Source organism: Molothrus aeneus, chromosome 3 (assembly GCF_037042795.1).
Source record: "Molothrus aeneus isolate 106 chromosome 3, BPBGC_Maene_1.0, whole genome shotgun sequence".
NCBI lineage: Eukaryota > Metazoa > Chordata > Aves > Passeriformes > Icteridae > Molothrus > Molothrus aeneus.
The window spans coordinates 26,930,167-26,954,739 of NC_089648.1; the positions used below are offsets into that span (position 1 = coordinate 26,930,167).

A 24,573-nucleotide genomic window follows, 5' to 3' on the forward strand; every position below is an offset into this window, starting at 1 on the left:
TCTGCCTGAAATTTGATATGAGCATATGATTTATTTTATATAGTCCTTTTCTGTGCAATATTCTCAGAGATATGATACATACTATTTGTCATGATCAAAAATGTTACCATTATTTTTTCATGTCAGTTCTGCAAAAGAAAAGCTCATTGCTACAGTATGAAGTGTCATCAGATGTTTTCTGTTCAAATCCTATTGTTTCCCTCAGATTTCTTAATACAATTTATTAGATCTGTCTCTTCTATTAGGAGAGAGAATTATGAAGGCTGTCTTTAAACAGTAAATTGCTCACTGGGCAGCTTTGTATTGAACTCTGAAGATGTTACACAACCTTTATTTTAATAAAGCCTCATATAAGTGTATAGCTGTATAATTTTAGATATGTCACAGTATTCAGGCCTGTGCAGCAATTGTGGTCTAAAGAAGACAGTGTGGTTTAGCAATTTTAACAAAGGACTGATTAAGAGTTCCAGGGCTCTGCAAAAGACTTGCTGTAAATCCTTGGAAGAGTTACGTGTCTTCTTTGTATCCCAATTTATCTGTCCATAAATTGGAGCTGCTATTAATGTGTTGCATATAAGCCATGAGAAGTCTGTTAGAGATCAGAACAGAACCTGGGAGGCCTTTTTCCCAGGCTTTTCGTATAACCTCAGGCCAATTGTGCTTCTTTGGGGGCTTTGCAAACTCATTGAAGTGCTTCTGCTTGAAGTTGAGAGGTCTTGTCTGTAAAAATATGGTTTACACTAAAATTCTCTGACTTAGCTGTATCTTCTGGTTTGGAGGAAGCCTGAGCCAGAGGAGTGGACACTGAAATAAAGCCTTAGAATATAAATAAATCCAAAACAGTCCTCCTAATAACAGCAATTCTTTGTCTCCTGACTTTGTGGCCTAACGTCTGAGGCTCAAGGGGATATAAATACAACACTCTGTGCAATGACTAATTACTCAAAATTCTGTGCATCAGCAGAAGTGGGACTTGTGGTTGACTCTAATATTATCAAATGCCTTTGCTATTTAATAATCTTGTAGCCGTGCATTATTTAGCATGCTGTTTGCACAAAGAACAGTGATTTTATTTCAGTTATCTCTCAACAAAGTAAAAATGCAGCTGGTAGTAAATGAAGCATTTGGCAGACAATGTGTCTGATGTACAGTTCTCTAACTTGCTAAGAAAAGAAAAATGTTGACTGTTTAACCTTTTCCTACCCAAGGATGTAGCAAGGAGTAAACCTTTGTGGTTTTCTATTTTCTTTTTTCCTTAACCCTAAAATGTATCCTTTCTTTTTCGTTTCCTTTCCTCTTTTTTTTCTTTTTCTTTTTCTTTTTCTTTTTCTTTTTCTTTTTCTTTTTCTTTTTCTTTTTCTTTTTCTTTTTCTTTTTCTTTTTCTTTTTCTTTTTCTTTTTCTTTTCTTCTTTTTCTTTTCTTTTTCTTCTTTTTCCTTTTTCTTTTTCTTCTCCTTTTTTGTTTTCTTTTATCTTTTTTTCTCTTTTTTTTCTCTTTCTTCATTTTCAGTTCTTCTTTTTTTTTCCTTTTTCCCATCTTCCCTCTCATTTTCAAGGAAAGAGAAGTTACTGCTGGGCAAACATCTTATTTATCAGTGGAGTTTATTCAGAACATCAACACAGAGTAATTATGCTCAGAGTTCCCATTAACATCCCACAAAACGAGAGCATAATAGCTTCCTTTCTTTAACATGCAACCCAAATAGGTTATTAAATAAGTTCAGTTCCAGTCATAGCCCACTTTCTGACTTAGCCTTCTGCATTGCCTTTTTTACAAATATGGAATCCATTGAATCTTGGAACAGAAAAACCATGAGGAATAAGTTAATCTGCCAGGCACTCCACTCAGTGATCAGCACTGTAAGCCTAAATAAAGCTGCATCTATTATGTTTGAAGTTCAGCTGAACTGTGAAAGGGCACATGACTGAAATGACTGCATGTGAGTTGACTCATAGTAAAGTCTAGATGGGACTTGCTTAGTTCCTCATGAGTTTCTGCTTCTGATTCAGGCCTTCTAAAGACACTTCAGTCTGTTAAGGCTTGGTCAGTGGCCTAAGGGAATACAGGTATCCAGTGACAGGAGGGATTGCAAGAGTGGCATCCCTCTGCATTGGCAGTCAACGGAGAAAATGTGGAGCAAGCTGGATGCACCCTCTTTCCCCTTGGAGAGCAGAAAGCTATATTATCCCCCTTGTACAAACTGGAAGAGTGGAACAAAAATGTTGGTGACTGGGTGCACTGAAGCACAGACTAAAATTGTTCTGCTCCAAGTCATATAGGGAGTTGGAGTAGTGCAGCCAAAAATGAAGCACAGGCATATATTGTCCCATGCTGCTCTCTTAACTTCTGGACAACATTGTCGTGGAAGGAAACACTGTTTATCTGCCTAGTAACTGTCTATTTTAATCTGTAAGAACAAACAATGTAAACAAAATGAGCAAACAGAAGCAGGCTTGTACAGAACAATTTGCAGTCTTGTTTTCCAGTGGAAGATTCCATGGACCACCCAGGCTTTGCTCTAGTCCTTTTCTCAACCACGGAGCATCTAATTAAATCCCTTTCCATTCCTGACTCTAAGTGGAAGAGAGCCTACAGTCCTGTACAGTTCCTTTCCAGATGGAAATGCATAATTTAACAGCGATACAGCTGACAGGAGAAGTGCGCCCAAAGCAGTATTAGCATTTGCCACAAATTGCATTAAATTACAAGGGGTACTTAATGAAGATGTCTTATAAAAAAAAAGATTAAAGCCAATATTTAGTTTTTAAGCCCCTTCTAAGATTGTAGTGTGCCTGTCATCAAAAAACTCAGTAAAACTACTTTAGTGATACCAAGAGTTGTTTGGTTTTGCTACACATGATCATTAATGAGTCATGGCATTGTGTCCCATTGTGTCCTACAGCTTTATTCCATATACACATATACATACACAAAAAGTTGCTAAGCACCTTAAATTGCTTACAACATAAGGAAAGTACTATTCAGAATGCTGTTCTGTAGATAGAGAACAAAATATGCAGACACTGGCTCTTCAGTGGCAAGTGAACCTGTTTCCCTTGTTTAAGCATGATTTGTTCTCTATGCCCATCTTAAAAAAAATAGGACTGGAGGAAAATTTTTGTGAGGCTATCAGCTGTCTCATTTTTAGAACTGGACATCATTGTGAATATCCACATGAAGAAGAAAGTACTTAGCAATGCAGAGTTGCTTTGCATTGGATGCTTCTTGAAGAGGCTGTAGGGAGTTTATGAAAGTATGCTATGAGAGCAGGTGCTTTGGCTCCACTGCTGCATACTGAGAAACATTCCAGTTTGGAAATTAACCCCAGTTTCTATTGTTCTGGACATAGAAAGGTAGGGATGCTGGCAGTGTATGAGTAGCAATTTGAGTGTTTTCTCTGTGAGAGAACATGGGAATGATAACACATCCAACATCTGCACCTAAGAATACATTTGGGTGAGGTCTAGAGAGGCTGAGTTCAGAAATATCTTTGTGCCATCTCACTTCTGGGATGCTTTAGTAAATGAAACAATGGTATAATTTATGCAGGTTGAGAGCAGAGCAGGAAATTACTTTTATTGCTTCTCTTGGGCTAACCATGGAATGCAACACAAGTCAAAATCATTACAGCAAAACATGCTGCATCCCTTTTTTGATTTGCTCTCCTCCTCTTGACTTTATGATGAGTCCAGCTCAGGGTGTCCTCCAAGAAGATGCTCAGTCCTGTTATGTAGCTCACCCCGTGTTGGAGCAGATCCTGGGCTGCCAGTGCACACGAGGAGTGCCAGTTGTAATGGTAGATAGGATATCTGGGATATCTGAGTTGCAGAAAGGATGAAGAGGAAGGAAGACCAACTGTGTGCAGTCATCCTTTCTAATGCAATTCCTGCAGTTAAAAATAGCTAGTGGAAGCTGGCACTTCTGGCACATCCAGAGCGTCACCTTCCCAAGTATCTTTTTCTGGCCTGAGCTGTAGGAAGTTGCAAATGCAATCCGCTGTGTAATAGTGCAGCATATTCTTGGCCAAACCCCTCATCATTTTTTTCCTCTTCATGGTTAGCTAACAAATGTTATATGCCTCCCTTTCTTCTTTAAAAGTGTTCTCTGCAGAACCAAGTATCATCTAGGCTATTGTGGAACATAACTTACTCTTCTCAATTTCTTTACATCAGTTCTGGCTATGGTGAGAGGGAAGGCAAACCTGGCTCTGGAACCCCTTGCCAGCCTAGTTGCCCTGAAATGCCAATCACAGTAATGATGATATTTAACAATATCAGATTTCATGATTTCACCCAACAGAGTTTTCAATTTCAAGTAATTTTTTTTGTCACTACAGAAACCAGAAAGTTTTGAATTAGATTGGTGATATTGCATAATTGGGTTTTCAAAAGAACAAGAACAGAGAAATGAGAATAGTGGGGAAATCAGGCTTCTTGCTTTTGCAAATTGTAACCACAGAAAATGCCAGAAGTTGTATTTCTTATCAAGAATAAAAGAGTTAATCTTTAATATCCTGTCCCACAGACAGAATATATTTTACAACTTTCATAAGAAAAATTGAAGGAAACTAAAACTGTAAGTTTTGGTGATTTATAGCAGTAACCTATAGGAATGTCTTTAATAGCAAGTTTACAGTTGAGTGCACTTATTTTGCCACTTTTCTCAGGGTTTTTTTTAATGTCTGTATGTTCAAAAGTAGACATACAGACATAAACCCAGCTATTCTAGAGAAAGTCATCTGTAGAAAAGCAGATTCCCAAATTCTAACCATGATGTTTGTCAGCTGCCCAAATGTCTGTAAGGAATATTTTTAAAATTCATTTCAAAGCACAAAGAGATACAGAAATACGGGGAAAAGGTGAGGAAATTCTCTGGAAGCTTGTGCCTCATTGCTGGTATATGTGATTTTGTTACTGAAATCATTAGGTAGGCAATGTGTTGCTTGGAAAGATCTATTTTACAGGGAATCTCACAGAGAACGCCCTTCTGTCAGAAGCAGTACCTTGGTGGTCACCTACCGCTTAAGACCGTGAGTGAGGTGTGGGAGCCCTGTTTTCTGCACTCCTGCCCCACAGGTTAAGGACAAGAGAATGAGTGGGTAGCAGAGAGCAATACTGTTGAGCAGAACAGCAGTTCTGGCTTGTAAGTCACATCTAACTGAAATTCAGGAGAGGAGATACAGCTCGGGTAGTCATCAAAACGATTACACAAACTCAGTTGGAAAAAGAATGCAGGGAGCTGGCAAGGGGACAAAGCTGGGGAGAGCTCAGACAAAAAACCTCCTGAAGTTTGGTGGTTTTTCTTCCCTTCCAGGATGTGTAGTTCAGAGGTAGGCAGAAGCAGTGGCCAGCCAACAAAGGCTAGATGCTGTGGTTTTGAAAGAGGCATTCGAGCATATGGAGCTTTCGTGCAAAAAAAAGAATGTTTTTTTGATCAATTCCAGGCGAGATGGCAGTTGTGTCATTCCAAGTGCTTCTCGTCAGATTAGATGGGATCACTAAGAGTCCTTTGGCATTTTCAGGCTGAGAGAAAAAACCCACATGTGGCTAGTAAAATTGTCCAGCACAGATACTCCCTTCTTCTTACTTAACTGTTAGATTATGGGGTCCTGAAGCCATGTCAGCCTCATATGTGACACTGCGTGGCACAGTTAGTGACAATTTGGACAGTTGTCTCCCGGCTGGGGAGGGAAACCCACTGCCAGAATTTCCAGTGTACTATCAAAATACTGTGATGTATTTTGGGAAGAGCTTTGGCTGTAGTTTCATTTCATCATTAAATGATATTTGTGAATTAACACAGAAGCATGAGCTTTGTTGGGACGAAAGCACAATTTGGCACAAGTGTGACATGAATAATGAAAGGAGTGAAGTACTGCTCAAGGAAATGAGATAAGTGAAGCTTTTGATTAGAGTAGGAGAGTAGCTGCATGTTGTTGAGGCTTGATAAACCAGTTTGAGAAGTACAAATCAACCTTCTAAGGAGCTGCTATATTTAGCACCAGGCTTCAACCACGACTCTTGATTCTGTGCAAGTTCAAATTTCGGGAGAGGTGGATACAGCTCCTGTAGCATGTGCAACTGAAAGTCCATCTTCTGTCTATTAGTGGTGATGTCTGCGTGCTTCCCTGTTGTCGACACATTGTGGTTTATAACTTCGCAAGACTGCCACTGGAGAGTTTTGTGTTCAGATGAAATGTAATCAGGATTTTCCAGTACTGCATTTTGTATATCATACGTTTTTGATATGCACTGCAGGGAGGGGAAAAATGTGTGGAGGGTTTTTTTCTGCTGTTTCTGAGTTCCGAAGCGAGGTATCAACTTCCAGATCAAATGAAAAGAGGTCACAGATCAAAGCTCAGGTGTAGAACCAGGGAAGAAGCAGATAATGAGGGCAAAAGTTAATTCAATCTTAAACAGAAAATTTACATGAAGTGTATCCCAAATTGAAAAATTCCATGCCAAAATATCTATTGCCCTGGTAGTGTAGGAATCAGGGTACTGGTGAATTGTTTGGTTGACAGGAATCTCACAGGTTCAGCAACATGGATCCCTTGTTTTCAGAGTGGTATATGGAATTCCTGCTTCTGTGCTCTTACTCCATTGTGTAAGAAAGAAATAAATTTGTCACTTCTCATAAATGCTATCTGGAGTTGAAAGGAGTTTATATGAGCATCATCTGAATTGTTTCGATTATTCAGAAAACAGAGTGCTCCCTGTGGGTGAACACTTTGTTGGCTTTCTGGGGTTAGACTAACAGTCTACTACACGGAATAACTTTGTTCCCCAGTGCTGAACAGCATACTGGAATATTATTATCCGGAGAATGTAGCTCTCCTGCGATCTTTCCCAGACTTCAGTGTGTACTAAGAGAAAGCCATCACCTCCCAGACACCTTGCAGTATTTTTCTCGTAAACAGTGAGATGGGAGCTCCTCTGTTCTGATCCTGATTGAGAGTCCAGCAGAGCTGTGGAGGTCCACTTAATTATTTTGCATATCTCAGTTTTAGGGTTCCCTAGCTGTGCCTCACTTTCAAAGGATGGGTAGCTCATGTGATTCCTGTTAGCCTATGAAAGATCTGGAGCTTTGGATTCAGCCCACAGATGTCTCAAAGTGGGTGTTCTCAACATCCTTGATCTTAAGTTGGGTTAATTTCCCATCATGTGAAATGAGAGCACTATTACCTGCCTTCAAAGTTGATGCTGTGTATGGGCTTTGAAATGTAAAGCAGACACTTTGATCTGTGCTTTTTAGATGACATACAAATTAAAAATTGCAGAGTTGTGAACGTTGTATGTTTTATTTCCAACATTCACCACAAACCAAACATTTCAGGGGAATTCATGCATCTGTAATGCTTGTCACTGATCTTTTTAGAAACAGTGCATAACTTAATGTAGTAGGATGTTTCAGAAAGGAAAGAAATTGCTTGCAGGAGGCCTTGTACTGAGATTAATCTCTCAGGAATGCAGGGGGTTAACGGTCAGGCTGATTAATCGCTGTTAATGACCCATCAGGAAATCTGTCAGGAAGTGGGTAAAAATTCCTGATGGCTGATGTGAAGCATTGTGTGGTATGCTTTGGTTTTGATGTTTCCTAACTGATAGTCTACACTGGGTGTGGTTTGGTTACCTTTTAAGTTCTCAGGACATGTGAAGGACCAGATGATGTGATGGCCTTGTTCAACTTGAGTAAGTGAGCAAGAAACTTTCCCCGTTCAAGGCTGTGCAAGTACCTCACAACATAAATGCAAGAAAGTCAGGGATTGCTCCTTCCCACAGCTTCCCACAACAGAGTCTGGTAAAGATGCAGAAAGGAAGCGTGATCATTCCCTCATTCCTCCAGAGCCAGCCCACAGGGTATGGGGGGAAGAGTGGAACAGGCAGCTTTCCCTGTGTGAACAAGGAGCCAGAGTATTAAGGCTTGGATACACAACTGAGTTAATGAATTGCCTGGTGTTGACTGAGGGTGAGGTTTCACAGTTGGCTCAAGCTGATCCAAGATCATGCTGAAAGGAGTGTTTCTAACCTCTTTCTCATTTGCTGTGGACTAGCTATCATGTGGTAATACAGCAACTTGCTGATCTGGGTGGAAACTATTGTTTCTTGCTCAGTGTTGGCCGGCCCAGTCGTCAGAAGGATCACAGAACTGATCTGCCTCACTGCTTGGCCACACAAGTGCTAAATCTGATGTAGGGGAGGGCGTGGGAACAGGAGACAAGGATAAAAACATGAGTGGGGACTGAGCCTTTCAGCAGTAGCATAACCATGGATTGGCTTAAGCCTATTATGAAACTGCAGTCTGAATCACTGGAATTAAGAGTGCACTGTCAACCTACAGGGAATGCAAATTAAAATGTGTTAGCTTACACCTCCTGCCGTTGTTAAACACTGGCTGAGCTCAGCCATTCTGCACATGGCTGGGAGGAAGGAGCTACAGTGGGGCAGCATCTTAGCAGTTCCCCATGACTTTGCCTGAAGTGTGCAAACCACATCAGACAGCATTGGGGGGGTTTGTGGGGAAGGCAGAGGGGAAGAAGAAAGGAAGAGACAAGCACCACTACCATGATTCTCTCTATATGTTTTCCTTTGGCTTAGGGTAACATCTAGTCTTTCTTTGTGACAAGACTGCGGAAACGCTCAGTTACCAGAGGACAGATTAAGTAACAGAGTTGGAGATCTAGACCCTAAGCTCTGGGGCACAGTGTGCTTTTTCTTGTTCTTCTCCTATATTTTCAACCCAAGTAGCTTTGCAGTGCTATCTAGTCAGCACCAAAAGCCTAACTTACACCTAGCCAGGCAAGCCCTGCTATCTGATTCAAGTTCATTTGGTTCTTATTGCTAAATTTGGTAGTTCCCAGTTAAGGACTTCCTCCCCCTTTGTTTTGGCTCAAAATTCCATGCAAAGATACAGGAATAAGTGTGTTAGTGGAAAATCACTTTGTAATTTTCAAATATTTCATGTTTTAGGGGTTTGTAACAATAGGTCTCCTTTAAGCACAGCTGTGCAGAGGCACACCGGTATCTGCAGGGCGCCCTACAAAGACAGCAATGCTTCCACACAGGATTAGCAACCCCAGACACTGTGGGAGTAATCATCCTTATTAGGCCTTGATTTTAGGAAACAGTTTGAAGATAGTCAAATCAGTTTAATTTCAGGAGAGTTTCAAGATAGTGGAGTTAGTTTAATTTAAACTAACTGTTTAAATTTAAGTTTAATTTAAACTTTATCTTGATTTAAACTGCCAAAATATCTTTCTAGTAAAACATGAGGAAATATGTGGGGAGGAAAATATTAACCTCCCATAAAATAATTTTAAGTATTCCATAGGCAAATAAATGCAGAAGTAAAAAACAAAACAAAACAAAGCAAACAAACAAAAAAGCAAACCAAAAAAAAACCAGCCAGGAACATTTCCAGAAATAAATCATTCTCCATCACATAGGGGATAAACATGGGTTCTTTCAGGAAGAAGGAAATAATAAAAATCCAAAAGCTGCATAACCAATCCAGCTACTGTGAATGGGGTTTTCATTGCAAGGTTTTGGTAGTGGGGACTACAAGAATGGCTTCCCCCATGTCTGACAGAGCCAATGCTCCAAGAGGGACCCAGCACTGTCCAAGGCTGAGCCCTTCAGTGAAGGTGGTAGTGCCTCTGGGATAATGTAGTTTTACCCCTTAAGATGGGGTAAAAATAGTGCTGTGCAACAGCAGCTGGAGAGGAGGAAAGAAGATGTGACAGAAGCAATGGTGCAGACACCCAGGTCAGTGCAGAAGGAGGGGCAGGAGATGCTCCAGGCTCTGGAGCTGAGATTCCCCTGCAGCCCCTGGTGCAGACCATGGTGGAGCAGCTGTGCCCCTGCAGCCCACGGAGGTCCCTGGGGATGCAGAGATCCACCTGCAGCCTGTGGAGGAGCCCCACAGCAGAGCAGGTGGATGCCTGAGAGGAGGCTGTGACCCATGGGAGGCCTGTGCTGGAGCAGGGTCCTGGCAGGACCTGTGGAGAGAGGAGGCCATGCTGTAACAGGTTTACTGACAGAACTTGTGAGCCCATGAGGGACCCACACTGGAGCAGCCTGTTCCCAAAGGACTGAACCATGGGGAAGGGACCCACTCTGGAGCAGTTCATGAAGAGCTGTAGCCTGTGGGAAGGACTCATATTCCATGGAGAATCCCATGGAGGACTGTCTCCTGTGGCAGGGACCCCATGTAGGAGCAGGGGAAGAGTGTGAGGAATCTTCCCCCTGAGGAGGAAGGAGTAGCAGAGAATACATGTGGTGAACTGGCCACAATCCCCATCCTCTCCAATCCTGTACTGCTGTGTGAGGTGGAGGTAAAGAAAACGGAAGTGAAATTAAACTTGGGAAGAATAGAGGATGAGAGAAGGTGTTTTAAGATTTGCTTTTATTTCTCATTATTCTACTCTGATCTGATTGGTAATAAGGTAATTTCCCTAAGTCAGGTCTCTTTTGCCTGTGATGGTGATTGCTGCCTGCCCTTATTCCAATCCACAAGCCTTTTGTTCTATTTTCTGTCCCTTTTCACCTGAACAGGGGAGTGGCAGAGTAGCTTTGGTGGGCACCTGATATCCATCCAGGGTCACCCCACCACACACTGTCATCAAAGGATATTTTATTCCCTGAGCATTTCAGCTGAAATTATCCCTTAGATGAGACACAGACCCAAATGGCAATAGACTATCTGGATATATCCAAGGGTTGTAAATGTTTCTCTAGTTCCACTACTAACCTTTCACCAAAGCACAGCTCAGGGATTCTTGTAGGGAGACATAGGCTTTTCCCACTTGTGAGCAGTGGATAATGGATAGTGAGTGCCTTTGCTGACAGCTATTTTTGTGTTTCATGGGGCTAATTTGCAGTTCGGGTACAGAGTAGGCAGAGGTACAGCAGGGAATGTTGAGCAGATGTGACAGAGCGATAACATCCTCAGCATAATCCAGCATCACACAGTTGTGGAGTGCTATAAATACAGCAGGAATTCTCCAAGGCCCACTTCCTTCAACAGAGTTGGGCATCTCTGCATGGCCATGGATGTAGGCTGCGCTAAATCAGTGTAATCCTCAGGCTTCATTTATTTGTGCACTTCTGTGAATGCTCCTTGGAGACTGTAAGCATCATTGTGAGCAATGTTGCTGGTTCTACATCATGAGGCACTTTTTGACAGCTTTTTGTTTGATTTATTCACTACATGAAGAATTCATCATTACAGGCAAAACATTTCTCTTGTACTGCTGTACAACATCCTTTCCAGGTGTTTCTTTGGGCCTTGGTAACATGCTCTTAGAATGTACTTAATGGAATGAATCCATGTTAATAGCCAGACTGCACAAGGACTGTAACTTCTTAAAAATACCTGAGAAAAGTTTTCTGAGGTTCACTAACAACGTCAGGTTTCAGGAGGCAGAGTCCTCTCATGTTCTTCCATTGCTGCTGTTGCTCTTGCCCAGGAGGACAGGCTGGGAGGGCAAAGGCTGAGCAAAAGATTTCCCTGGAACAAGGCAGTGCAATTGTGGCCTCTCTGTGAACTGCAGCTTTTGGCCTCTTGGCCTCCAAATTTTTTTGGTGAGCAAGTCATCTTATTGTATAAGTGAAATGCATCCTAATAGCCTGTGCATGATGGATTGGAAAAGGCTTTAGATGCTGGAAAGGCTGTTGAACAATATAGTTTCCACTTACAAAGCAGTTTCCTTAAAAAGCTTCTCGGGGCAGCATCGTATAAAAATAGTTATACTAAAGTTGTGAACCAGCTTCTGACAAATCAGGACTAACAAAAGCTAAGGTATAAATAGAAGTGTTTTCATGGGTTTTCTCTTCTCTAGAGGCACACAATCTCAATCAGTGCTGGATTGTAAGAAACAAAAATGCCCTTTTCCAGACACACAGGAAAACAAGGACCTTACAGACTAGTGGCACAGAATATAAATACTGCTTCAAACCCATAAAAATTAGTCAAAACCATGACATTTGTATTTAAGAATGACCCACAGCATATCAGACAATTTTAAAATCCAATTCTTTATTTTATTGCAAACAAACTAGCATCTCCTGCTTTAAAGAAAGGCTAAATACATTATACTTTCATAATTATGGAATGAATTGTCTCCAGGCACTCAAGGATATGAGGATTATCTTAAAGTCTGCAGTGTATTAGAATTCCCAGAAGACAAATGCTGAAGAATGTAAAATATTACATACTCTGTATTTATATTTTGTCAGTGGGCACTCTCAGTGCACCTTATTGGTCATTTTTAAATTAATTTTTTTGGTGAAGTAGGTTAGAATTATTTTTCTTAGAGCAGGTTTTGAAACAGCTAAAGGTAAATCTACTATTTTTTATTCCAGTGTTTGTGTAATCTTGATTTTACTCTGAGCCTGTTTCTTCTAGTGCTCTGTGCAAACCATTTCAGAATCTACCAAACCCAATGTAGTTTAATGCACAGTACCAAAGAAGGAAGGTCTGTTTCTGTAAGCCAAAAATAGTTCTTACTGCAGTTAACCTTGCAGCTGAACCAGTTGTGCTATTGCTCTTTCAGTCATGTTTGACCAGTCACGTCTGCACAGACCAGAAGCAAGGCTGAGCAGGGGATCTACATAATCAGTGTGATGCATGACGCTGTTCTCAGTGCAGCAGCTCCTCTACTGAAAACACCCCCCTCACAAAACATTCACTTACCAACCACTGCATTTATGATACCCTTTGGGTCTGTGATAGCTGGCTTTGCAGATACTGACTGCTTCAATCTATGCATGGGAAGTGAGGATTTCAGAAAAAGTTTACTGGCATCAAATCCTTCTATAATTCTCCAATCACCCTGTAATCTTTTCTCTTGCAAAAAAAATGCTAGGGGGGCTTTTTTCTATTCTGGATGGGAGTCTGCTGTTCTCTCCTTTTTCTGCTTTCAGAGCCATTTATCATTGTTCAGCCAGGCTAAAAGGGAGATCCCCAGCCATCTCACAACCTCAGAGCATCACCCATGAGCAGAGAGCCACGGTAACATTGCAGGAGAACTTACACTCCATCTCACTGGCACACAGACTAAGACCTGGGTTACACGTGGTTAGTGTGTTTTTGTTCCTGTAGCCAACAGTGCAGCAATTATTAAAGAAAAAAACAAAAAGACACTATTCTGCTCCATGCTGCTGCCAGGTAACAGTTTATGCCATTTGACACCAGATATTCTGAGTATTAATCATTAAAATATTTGGCTACTTCCATTTCCCAGTGATCACTGTAAAAAATGTTCTTCCTGCTAGAGCTACAGCAGAACAGATCTGCATGCTGAAATCCTACTCCTGTCTGTAACAACAGCACCAAAATAGCTTTAATAATTAATCATGCAGTGATTAGATTACAAACTCTGAGGTGGGATGGAGATTTTTGTATTATGCATCAGACAAAAGACACTGGCAATGCTTAACTAGCAGTCACCTGCTCCTGCTCCACCTGCCATTGTGGGAACACTCCGGAAACCAGAAGGGAGACAAAGGCCCAACAGAAATTGATAAAAACCTTCACCTGCCCCTGGTATGTTCAGGAATACAGAACTGTTGAAACAGGTGCTGCTACAGCTGCATGCAAGGGTACAGCTTTGCTTGTTAACTTGTCATTTGCCAGGCCATGCTCTCCATTGTATCCTGACAGAACACAGCATTCAAGCTCCAGGCCAAGCAGGAGTTAAGCAGGGAGTTTTCTGACTGGAAACACCAATGCAAACAGCCACTGTGGCAGGGCTGGGCAAGGAGAGGCCAGGTGTGGGGAAGGGCCCCTGTCCTGTGCTCACCTCTGTTAGGGTCCCTTGCAGTGCCCACGCTGCTCTGCCCTGTCAGCTGCTTGCAACATTGGAAACAAATTTCTGTGGAAGTAGCATTGTTTTGCTGGAATGATTTTATATGTAGCTGATTTCAAGGCAAGTAAGAGTATAAGACTGAGAAACACTAGTATTCAAAACTGGAATTGAACACTAGTATTCAAAATTGGAATATTACTTCCTAGTCTTAACTTCCATTAGAAATTTTGCTGAGCTGTTTTGACAGTTTTTCCAGGCCCTTTGCTCTTGTCACATGACTCTTGGGACCTATTTATTACAACTACAGAGGAAAAATCCCTCATCCATATGCTGGATCTGGAATGAAATGTGATAATACTAGTGTGTCTAGTTTAATGCCTTCACTGGTACAAAAGTATGATTTAAAAAAAGGGACCTTAGGACCAGTTTTATGGTAGCCACAAGAACTGGTATCAGTCTGGCCTAGAATCAAGACAGTTTTAGGGGAGGAGAGGGAAAGAACACTGTGGACTGAAATGAGCAAATCAAGTTAAACACAACCATCAATCAAGTTAAATTTTGCCAGTTGCTGGAGACACTTCACAGCACTGAACAGCTAAACAACAATTATTGTTAGGAAGTGCTTGGGAGGCAAAGAGCTGTCACTGCCTGCTGACCAGAGCACAGCCAGCAGTATCTGGGCAAAAGGGTCAGGGCAAGCTAGGGTGTGGCTGGTGCCCATGTGGGACAGATGTACTCCAAGCCTCCCCAGGGCTCCCGCGGGGCATGCAGGCCATGCTTGGGAATGATGGGTAGCTCAAGAGGGCCATGGCTGCCAGAGCGCTCAGTGAACGTCACTGTCCTCATCCTCCGTGGTCAAACGCAGCACAGGTGGCAAAGCTTGCCCCAGGAATAAAAGTGATTAGTGTGATAGATACAACGCTAGTTTTTAATGACAGTGGGATCTTTTTAATAAACAACAGCCAAGTTCTGAAAGTGTCAAAACATATCCCTCTGCAACTAGGAATTTACACAAACCACATGGCTTTTTTTTTTCCTCCCCCTTTTCACTGCCCCTTTTACCACTGACCTTTATGAAAAACGGAAGTTAAATAAGAGAAAAATAGCTTTAATGAAACATCAAGGTTGAGAAATCAAAATCAGACACTCCAGCAACAGGAAGTTTCAAAAGCAGTGTTCATAACAACGTCTTGCTGAACTGTGGCACACTTGCTTTGCTTTTTCTTTAAGTTTTAAGCCATACTATAGTGCGCACCTTGACTCAGCAGCTGGGCACAAGGAGAGTATTGTGGCATTAGTTTAACTTTGCAAAATTTCCTAGGCATGGACAAGTGTATTGAACCCAACCCCTGAACAATTTCCTGACCCCTGCAATCAGTGCTACAGCTTGTGTCTTTCCGGTAAAGGCATCTGAATTGTTTCCCTGTGCAAATACACCTAAGCTTGTTTGTTATTTTATTCTAGGGCGCTGGAGACAGTTTTGTGGGAGCACTGGCCTTCTACCTGGCCTACTATCCCAAGTTATCCATGGAGGAAATGATCAGGAAGTCCAACTGCGTCGCATCAGTGAGTGTCCAGGCACCGGGGACACAATCTTCATATCCTTACAGGAAGGACTTGCCTCAGGACCTTTTCTAATTGATTGTCTAGCTCACTGTACTGATTTTATCTCATACCAGACAGCATTATTCTTCTGACTGCACTGAGGTTCTCCTCTGCTGACTGGAAAGGCCAGCAGAGTCTCTTTGCTTCTCATTTCAGGAATCCTGTGTGTTCCTGTTGTACAGCAGTAGATGGGGTGTGGGTGGTGGGTCTCTCAAACACAGCACAGCAGCTCTCTGGCCCCACACAGCCCTAGCTGTCCAACACAGTGTGCCTTATTGAACTACATGAAGTTTACAGCAAACATCTGCAGGGTATCGGGCTCCTGACAGTATTTGCACTTGATTTTATCAGAAGTGCTTATGTGAAATGGCAGCACATGAAGCAGAGCATTAGCTTTGAGACTATAACTTCAGTGCTCAAACTCCAGGGCCAGTGTTTGGCTCACCACAAAGCCCCGTACATGGAGCCTGGGCGCGCCTGTGCCCACATGCCTCAGGTGTGGCACTGCACTCTGCGCTTCCCCACGCTCAGCAAGGTCCCTCCAACTGCAAACAGGACACCACTGCTACTGAGGTAGACTTGGAAAAATGTCTCTAGCCACATTGCTCTGAACACAGGCAAGCTAATCAAGGAAAAAAAGCTTACAAAAACATCAGAGAACTACCTTGGCTGTTTTCTTCATGTCTCACAAAAACCCAAGAATGAAAAATCTGTCCTACTAACCTGGCTGAAAGTAATACAGCCTTTAACAATGTTAATTACTTATCCAAAAACTCATCTAGGTTCCCATTCCTTCTTTCCTCAGAAGGAGCTGGTGCAACATTACCCCTCCAAGTAATGACACCAGCCCATGGTCACTACTGTCGCATCTGTGGCTGGTAGGTTAGAAAAACTTGCAATCCTGCCATTGAATTCCTGCTGTGGAAAATGTTAATTTTTATTGCTTTATAAAACAATAGTTCCTTTGAAGATTACAGCCTCTTTCACAATAGAAAACACAGACAATGGGATTTGCTATTCAGTTTTTTTTAATTGAGCACTGTAAAAATAACTCAAAAGATAAATAAATGTTACTGTGATGATCTATGTCCAGACATTAAGAATTTTCTCTCTCTACATTGTTTTATTCACAATGGCCTTCAAATCACAGGAGACGGTGATCCCAGTTCATTTCCTCTCTTTTCAGCCCATGTTGCTGGATTTCTGAATCAGTGTTCACCCCATCCTCCCCCCAGACCATCCTTGTCTCATGTATAAATCAAGTCCAGTCATTGTTCACACAGAACGGATTTTTCTCTTCTCTGTGAAGAGGACACGTTGTTTTGCTACAGGGGGAAAAGAAAAAGAGAAAAAAGAATCCGTTAAGAAGCCTGAAGTGTTAAAATTCAATTCAACCAGCCCACGTTCCTTTTCTCCTGGCTGCCTTCACTGCTTAAATGAGTGTGGAGCAACTGACTGGCACCGCACTGTTGTTAAGCAACTCTTGAAGGAGTTTCGTGGTGCTTTCACTTTACCACATGTAATTTTTAGTTCCTAAGATGTCCACTTTACCTCTGTGAGAATAAGTGTCAGAATGCAAGTGACTGAAAACACTCAACAGCTGCTCTGTGTGACTGTTCTGAGTCACAGCTGTTCAATGTAGGGACAAAAATAGGTTCTTTCTGCTTTCTACTACTCTTCAACTCCAGAGCCCAAACAACTACAGATGATGAGCTGGATCCAGTTGGCCTCACAGACTGACTGAGAACTTAACCAGTTGTCCTGTGGATCTCTCAGCAAGGCACCAAGTGGCCGTGACCACAATGCCTGATGCAGGTGTTTGCAAAAAAAAACCTGCAGGGGCAGGTTAAGCATAGTCAATACATTAATAAAAACCAAAAATTACAAAATAAAGCAGAGCAAAGCTTTAAAATGCCATCTGAAAATCAATAGTTTGGTTAGTTTCATTATATGAATTCCTTTGAAAGCTATGCAAGAGCAATCCACACAACAAAATCTCTTCTCCCACAAAAAAGTTTCGTTTTAAGAAATACTGCAGATAGTACAGATTCTGTTGCTGCAGTTGGGAAGTAGTGAAACTTAGGCAATCCTGCCACTACTTCACTAAAATGCTTCATTCTGTGGATGTCCCAGGTTTCTAAGAAGTATAAAACATAAGGTGAAAACACATGCCAAGTGAAAATGCTTCCAAACATATTCCTGATGTGAGTTGTTATCTAGACTCAAATTTACTTCCCTTCACACATGCAACACTTTCTCACATCAATTTCTCACTTGTGTTCTACTACAGGCTACAAAGATCAAACCTTTCTTCAGCAACCTACTACATGTTCTGAGTTCTTCTCTTTCTTCACTTCCCTACAAGTGGCAAAGCCTCTGGAGGATCACTCTGCACACTGTTTCAGTGCAATAATTTTTTTTTTTATTCAAGAATATAATCCCAGAGATCTCTGATTGCCCTTCTGTGTGGAATTCAAAAGGAAAGCCACAACCTCTATCACCTTTGAAAACTGCATATTGCTTCCCTTGTGGTGTCTCTCACCTCTCCAAGCTCCTGTACTGTTAGCTCTGAGAATGAAAAGGTAGTCCTCTAAAAAGAACATTTTAAGAAAAAATAAACTTGAATCACATGCATTATCACACATTGAACTGGCCATGCGTTATCTACTTAGAGCTGCTTAATAAATTTCTTATATTCTACAACTTTAAATAAGCCTTTTTTGCACTAGCTACACCATGTTATTTCTAATATAGTTTGGTTTAAGCTTTTTAACATTAAATTCAGCTTTTTAATACTAACAACAGAAACTTGAACCCTTAGTCACATTTCAAAAAGCTGGGTGAGCAAAAGACAGTGTGGCAGGTGCTATAACCTGTCCAACAAATCAGATTCTTAAACTGAGAAAATCTGCAAGGACCAGGGGAACATAAAAGAATCCACTAACTGCCATCTGGAGAGTGATATCATTTGTGGAATAGGAAGAATCTGTGCCTATTTCTTTAGAAGAAAAAGTCCATTTTGTAAGAGGTGGTTAAAATTTCTGGTCTAGAGCTCCCATGGCAGCTTAACAGAACACTTCTGTTGATGCATACTTTGTGCCTGCTTGTTGGAGGTAGCACAGTCTAGCAAACCACACAAAGAAACAGAATGAAAGAACTCCTGTGTCACTTGACTTCGCCAGTGACATGTGGCATGGCTGTCATCAAAGTCTCTGATGTGTCAGGCAAGTCATTACTTTGTTTCACTGCCACAATCTGTAAAATGAGGGTAACATTTACTTCCCACTGGAATGTCATGAAGAACAGCAACTGTACAGTCATTTGAGTATGAAACATGTTATGACATATTCTGCTCTGATGGGAAAAATCCTGTTGCATTCAAATCTTGTCTCCCAGAGTCAGAGAAGCTCACACAAAGCACGAGCCCTTACCGATGGGATCGTATCTCAGCAGGACCAGTTTTTCCTGCAGCCGCAGTCTCCTGATGTTGAAGCAGTAGCCTGTCTCTGCAGCACTCTTCATCCTCACCAGAATGTATCTACAGTCACAAGGGATGGCTCTGTGTCAGTGCATAGGCACGAAGTGAGAGCCCACCAATCTGCCAGGGTACGGGCCATGGACAAGCTTTCAGCACACACAGTTTGGCACGATCACATTTCATTTCACCTTCAGGGATGGGAGTATCAAAACTACGTATGCTTAACTTTTAACACAGACAAACACTAAACCATAAGCTCCAGCATCAAGTTTAAGTAAGTAATTCCTTAAGGATATTAAGGATATATCCTTAATATACAAAGATACAAGCCTAGAGAGAAGTATCTCCTCCAAAAAACAGTGAGGTAGGAGGAATAGAAACAGGAGAGACAAAAAGGAAAATCAGCATACAGTTGAGTCACTAAGGCTTAAAAGCTAAGGGCAAGAGAGGAAGGATGATGGTAGTTGAAGATGTTCAGGCTGTAGATAACACTGTATCACAGACTATCACTTCCTCATGCAGAGAGGAAGCTAAGCAGATAGGCTGACACAAGAGGCATGCGAAAGGAGAAGCAGAACCCCTTGGCACCATCCTGCTAGAGATACAGAACTCGTTATTAACCCAGCCACGGGAACCCCCTTCCCCACCGGAGGGCTCTCGGTTTGCGGGGCAGGCTGGCAGCAACTGCGGTGTCCCAGGAGCACGAGACTGAGGAAGCTGCTCCACACCTCCAGTCTGGAAATATCCCAAGATCCAAACAACTTCCCAGTTTCAAACTAAATGTAAAACCCTCTAACCAGTCTGTAAATTACATCTTTCTCTTCCATTTCAATGAAGAGACGGATACAGCTCAGTTAATTTTCCATTTTCCTGTATTTTCCCGCTTCTAACAAAATGGTCTGTCAAAATGAACCCGTTCTTCCTCACTTGTACAGCTCTGACCAGTTACTTCCTTAAGCTCATCCTTTTCAGCTTTGCAATGTAATTTACTGTTGAGTTCAAAATAAAGAGAAAGACAGTGGATTCCTGCAGACAACTGACTGAACATACTATTGGGATTATCCCTGGTTGTTGCCCTCTCCTGTACACTACTGCAGGTGTGCTGTGAAGCTTCAGTAACCACAAAGACTCCTTTCCCTATATCTCACTCACTTCCTCAAAGCCTCTGGGCAGCTTCCCCTTTCTAAGGGAATCAGTGGCATCAGTGTGGCCAGGCCTTCAAATTCTTGTGCACCACACATTGGAGGCCAAGCCCATTCCAAACAATACACCTTGCTCAAAAAAAATTACTCCCCTGTGAAGGAATGTAACAAGGAGCAGAGGTAGAAAACACTAGAAAGCTGTTGGGGCACAGGAAGAAGTCCAAGGGGAGTGGAGAAGGATAAATAATATAAGAACATATTCCTGGAGTGCATGTGGGACTGTAAAAGAACAGAAAGAACCATTGGGATAAAAAAATAAAAGGGAGTGTGTGGTAGAAATCCCTACATGAACATTAGTAACACCATTTAAAAAAGCTACTCTTTCACCTTGCAGAAACCTCCTGGTTTGCTGTGTTTGTTTTCTGAACAGATAACAGCAGAACAATGAGATGTCAAACTGCTTTCTGTCAGGCACATACTTGGGAAGTGCTTTCTTAATTTAAAAGCCTGACAATTGTGCAGAAATTCTGTAACAGAAGAATCTGCTCAAATGTGGCAAGGGGTTGGTACTGGCTCTGCTGGGGGCAGATTCTTAAAAAAAACAATATACAGAAATTGTACCAAAGGCCATAGATCCCAGGCCTGTGTGGTATCAAGTATAATACACTCACACAGAATGCAACTTCTGGGAATGGGAAGATATGAATGTGTGCACATAAATGCACCAGTTTAGGCTCTTGGATTTGTCTAGCTAATTTTCTTACGAAGAGCATTTTGGATCCAAGTCAGTTTCTCCACATGATCTTATTTCCTTGTGCCCACATTGTAAGAGCATTGGTGTGCTCAAAGCACATATTCCTTTCTTTCCAATCCTTAACACAGGTCAGAGGACTGTGACTAATTTCCTTCCAGAGCCCACTAACATCTCTGCTGAGCTGGACTAGAGAGCAAACTGAGATGCCCAGAGCACTGACTGCACCCCATCCATTCCTCACACCCAAACTCAGGAATATGCTCGGCCTAGGAAGTGTTCTGCACTCTGGCTATGGCAAAGCTTCACAGCACCTGCTCAAAGTCCACACCACAGACAGCAGACCCATGCTGTACCTTAGTTTACTCTCCTCAGCTAAAAAGGTATGACAGGTGACCAACAGGGAAAATACTTGGATAATTTACAATCTCTCTAATCACAGAGCACAGAGGTGTGCTCCCCCTGTGCAGGGAGCTTTGGAGATTACTGTTGAGCTTAATGCTACAGCCCATAGGACAAAACCTGCATTTGCTGCAAGTTCAGAACCCACAGCAGAGTTTCACACCATTCTGTACTTACCTGTGAGAAGACACACATACAGAATGGCTGAGAGGATGCAGCCAGAGTCAAGGACTGGAATTCTCTCGGGTATATTAAAAAAATCTAGAGAAGCTTAACATTTTGTAAAGATACAACATAACAGTAATCAAAAACTGGTGAGGAAAACCATCACTTACTTAGATTTGCTCTTGGCCACTGCTTTGTTTTTTTTTCAGCATGAAAAAGAGAAAAACAGAAGAAACAGTTACCATTGTATCTCGTTTCCTTTATATGCAACATACTAAGATTAAGTGTGTTCCATAGCCTGACTTTCTAAAGCCCCAGAGAGATAGTGCAAAGAGATTTACTGTCACGATAAAGCACCACTCATTCTTCCACGTGCTGCCAGCTCCCTGCTCTTTCTGCTGTCATGTCACCTTTGTAGGTGTCTGTGCAAATGCAGTGCCCAGCATGACAGGCTGCACTTGCTGCACCCTCCAGATCTTCTCAGTAAGTTTTCAGCTTCAGAGCCGAGTATGATTCTCTGGCCGAATGTGAAGTTGAGACAGGTGTGAGGAGCACTGCTGGTGGAAACTGCAGTCCCAGTCTCCCGGACTTGTTTCCACCACCCCGGTTTCTGTTCCCGCTGTGGTGCCAGCACAAGGGCTGGCACGGCCACAGGGGCAGAGCAGGGAGCCCTTCTCAGCTGGGCCCGACCTTCCACGGGCCTGCTTTGGGGCCCGCTCACCTAACCCAGAGCAGAGCATGAAACAGGCTGAACTATTGCTCTGTCACCTCACTGAAGTTAAAGTAATCATAAATCTGCAGCACAAGTTCAAATCCCCACTAAAAAAAAGAAGGTTATGTTTATTGTGTCTGTGCAAGTCTCGTTTAGGTCACACTGCGGTTCCTCCGGGGCACGCTGGGAGGCCCCGCGGCCGAAGGAGGGGAAGGGCCGGGAGGGGTCACGAAGGTCGCGCCGCCGGAGCCGCCCGCCCGCCCTCAGAGCCGCCCCGGCGGTCACTGCCACTGCCACTGCCATTGCCGCCGCCCGGCCCCGCCGCGCCCGCGCCACTCACGGGCCGCCGCCGTCAGGAACATCGCGCCGGGCCCGCCGCCGCCGCCACCGCCCCGCCCCTTCCCTTCCGCCGCCACAACCGCGTCCGGGGCGCGGGGCCGGGCCAGCGGGGCCGGGCCGGCAGGGCCGCACCGCCCGAGGGCGGGGCCGGCGGCGCTGCCGTGTCCGTGCCCGTGTCTGTGTGGCTGTGGCTGTGGCCGTGGCCGTGGCCGTGGCCGTGTCCGGGCCAGGAAGCCCCGGCCTGGGAAGTGCGGGATGCTCTTCTGGCGGCCGGGAGGGCTGGTGGTATCCTGGGCCTGGTGGTATCCAGCACAAGCTGTGGCCAGCAGGTCGAGGAGGTGATCCTGCCCCTCTGCTCAGTCCTGGTGAGGCCACACCTGGAGTCCTGTGTCCAGCTCTGGGCTCCTCAGGACGAGAGGGACACGGAGCTGTTGGACAGTACCTAGTGGAGGGCAGCAGAGATGATTAAGGGACTGGAGCATCTCTCTCATGAATAAAGGCTGTGGGAGCTGGGCCTATTTAATCTAGAGAAAAGTGAGAGGGCATCTCACTCGTGCATATAAATATCTCAAAGGTGGATAGCAAGAGGATGGTGCCCAGCAACAGGGCAAGGTGCAGTGGCCATAAACTAAAACAAAAGAAGTTCCACCTCAACATGAGGAAGAATTTCTTTGCAGTGAGTGTCAGAGGACTGGAACAGGCTGCCCAGGGATGTTGTGGAGTCTCCCTGCCTAGAGACATTCAAAATCCACCTGGACATGGGATGTATTCCTTCTTGAGTGATCTGCTCTAGGTGACCCTGCGTTGGCAGGGGATTGGACTAAATGGTCTCCAGAGGTCCCTTCAAACTCGGACAATTCTGTGATCCTGTGATCTCCCCATGCAGGCCTGTCCCGGCACGTGCCCGCAGCCCGTCTCTGTGTCTGTCCGACAGTGGCTCACAGCAGCAGGGCCAGTGCAGAGGGGGACATGCCTGGCCATGATGTCCCCACAGTCTGTTCACAGTCTGTTCTGGCTGGCAGCACATCGGGGTTCTGTCCCACTGCATGGAATGATACAGCGGTTTGGCTTGGAAGGGACCTTAAAGATCATCTCATCCCAACTCCCTCCTGTGGGCAGAGACACCTCCCACTAGACCAGGTTACTCAGAGCCCCAACCAGCCTGCACATGGCTGTGTCATGTTGCACTTCTCATCAACTAAGACCCCCAAGTCCTTCTCCTCAGGGCTGCTCTCAGTCTATTCTCTCATCCTTCAGTGCATTTTAGGCATTGGAATAGGTTGCCCAGAGAGATGATGGAGTCACCATCCCTGGAGGTGTTTAAGAGGTGTCTGGATGTGGTGCAGGGGGATGAGGTAGTGATTTAGGGGTTACAGTGATAGTGCTGGGTAGATGAGATAGGCTAAAAGGTCTCTCCCAACCCCAACAATGCTATGATCTGCTAACCTCTGCCTGCCTTTGTTCTCTTTTTTATTAAAAAGGGGGTGCTGCTGTGCTGTCAAAATCCCCAAATCATTAGGCAACTAAATCTATCAGTGTTCATGAGATACCGTACAAAAGCCATGGGCAGGGAGGCTCAAGACAGGCACTAAAGCAAGTCTTCATATTCCTCTGACCCATTAGATAATGAACAGTAATATATTACCCTCTGAAAAATTCACAAAAGGTCTGTGGCTTACTCTGCTTCCATCAGTTAGGTAAACTGTTATTGATGGAATTCAAGTCCTTGAATATTTAGCGATTACTAAGGCAAAAAAAAAGTCAGCTTGACATATTTAGATGAAAAACAAGACTTAGAATGTATAATAACATGCAGTTAATGATATATTCTATGGCATGAAAACAAGAGGCTGACCCTATAAAAGACTGGAGCAAAACGACATCTCCAGGAAAACATTGCAGCTTGTGTCAAGTGTTTACTTGATATGTTGTTCCTTTATTCAATTCAATTATTTCCAAATACCTCCTCTTAATGATACAACATTTCAATCTTTACTATGTGGCCTTCAGAAGTATAAATCTAGTAGTTACATAATCTGCCCATGAATATCAGAGTGAGAATTTGAAAACATTTGAGATGATAAAATGTGAGTGCTGTAAGACTCCTTCTCTTTGATCTGCATTATTGCCTCAGTCAGAGCACAGACTGAAAAGAAATGGGATTGCCAACC

General features: G+C 43.2%; 2 protein-coding genes across 3 annotated transcripts in view; one reads left to right on the top strand and one right to left on the bottom strand.

Moving 5' to 3' along the window:
* Positions 1-16,499, top strand: part of RBKS (ribokinase) — a 72,191-nt gene extending 55,692 nt beyond the window's left edge. Inside the window, exon 8 of the mRNA XM_066546532.1 lies at positions 15,273-16,499. Coding sequence (XP_066402629.1) covers positions 15,273-15,446 — 174 coding nt within the window. The 3' untranslated portion in view covers positions 15,447-16,499. The remainder of the gene's footprint in view (positions 1-15,272) is intronic.
* On the bottom strand, positions 16,424-22,484 carry MRPL33 (mitochondrial ribosomal protein L33). Of its 2 annotated transcripts, none has more exons than XM_066546535.1 (4): positions 22,404-22,484; positions 21,522-21,540; positions 18,845-18,951; positions 16,424-16,738 (listed from the first exon to the last, which is right to left on the bottom strand). In XM_066546535.1, exons 1-4 carry the CDS (start codon positions 22,423-22,425, stop codon positions 16,689-16,691), a joined length of 198 nt encoding a protein of 65 aa, XP_066402632.1. In that variant the 5' UTR covers positions 22,426-22,484; the 3' UTR covers positions 16,424-16,688. The 2 variants fall into 2 exon arrangements, with proteins under 2 accessions (XP_066402632.1, XP_066402631.1); XM_066546534.1 differs by having other exon boundaries at positions 21,522-21,543; positions 22,404-22,472.
* Between the last annotated feature and the right edge of the window lie 2,089 nt (positions 22,485-24,573).

Bases quoted from the DNA above. Each gene is read 5' to 3' on its own strand.
- MRPL33 (XM_066546534.1), bottom strand. From the start codon at position 22,425: ATGTTCCTGACGGCGGCGGCCC. The intron at 21,544-22,403 runs GTGAGTGGCGCG...AAAAAAACAAAG, and splicing joins GTTCCTGACGGCGGCGGCCC to CAGTGGCCAAGAGCAAATCT. The intron at 16,739-18,844 runs GTAAGGGCTCGT...TTCCCCCTGTAG, and splicing joins GCTGAGATACGATCCCATCG to CAAAACAACGTGTCCTCTTC.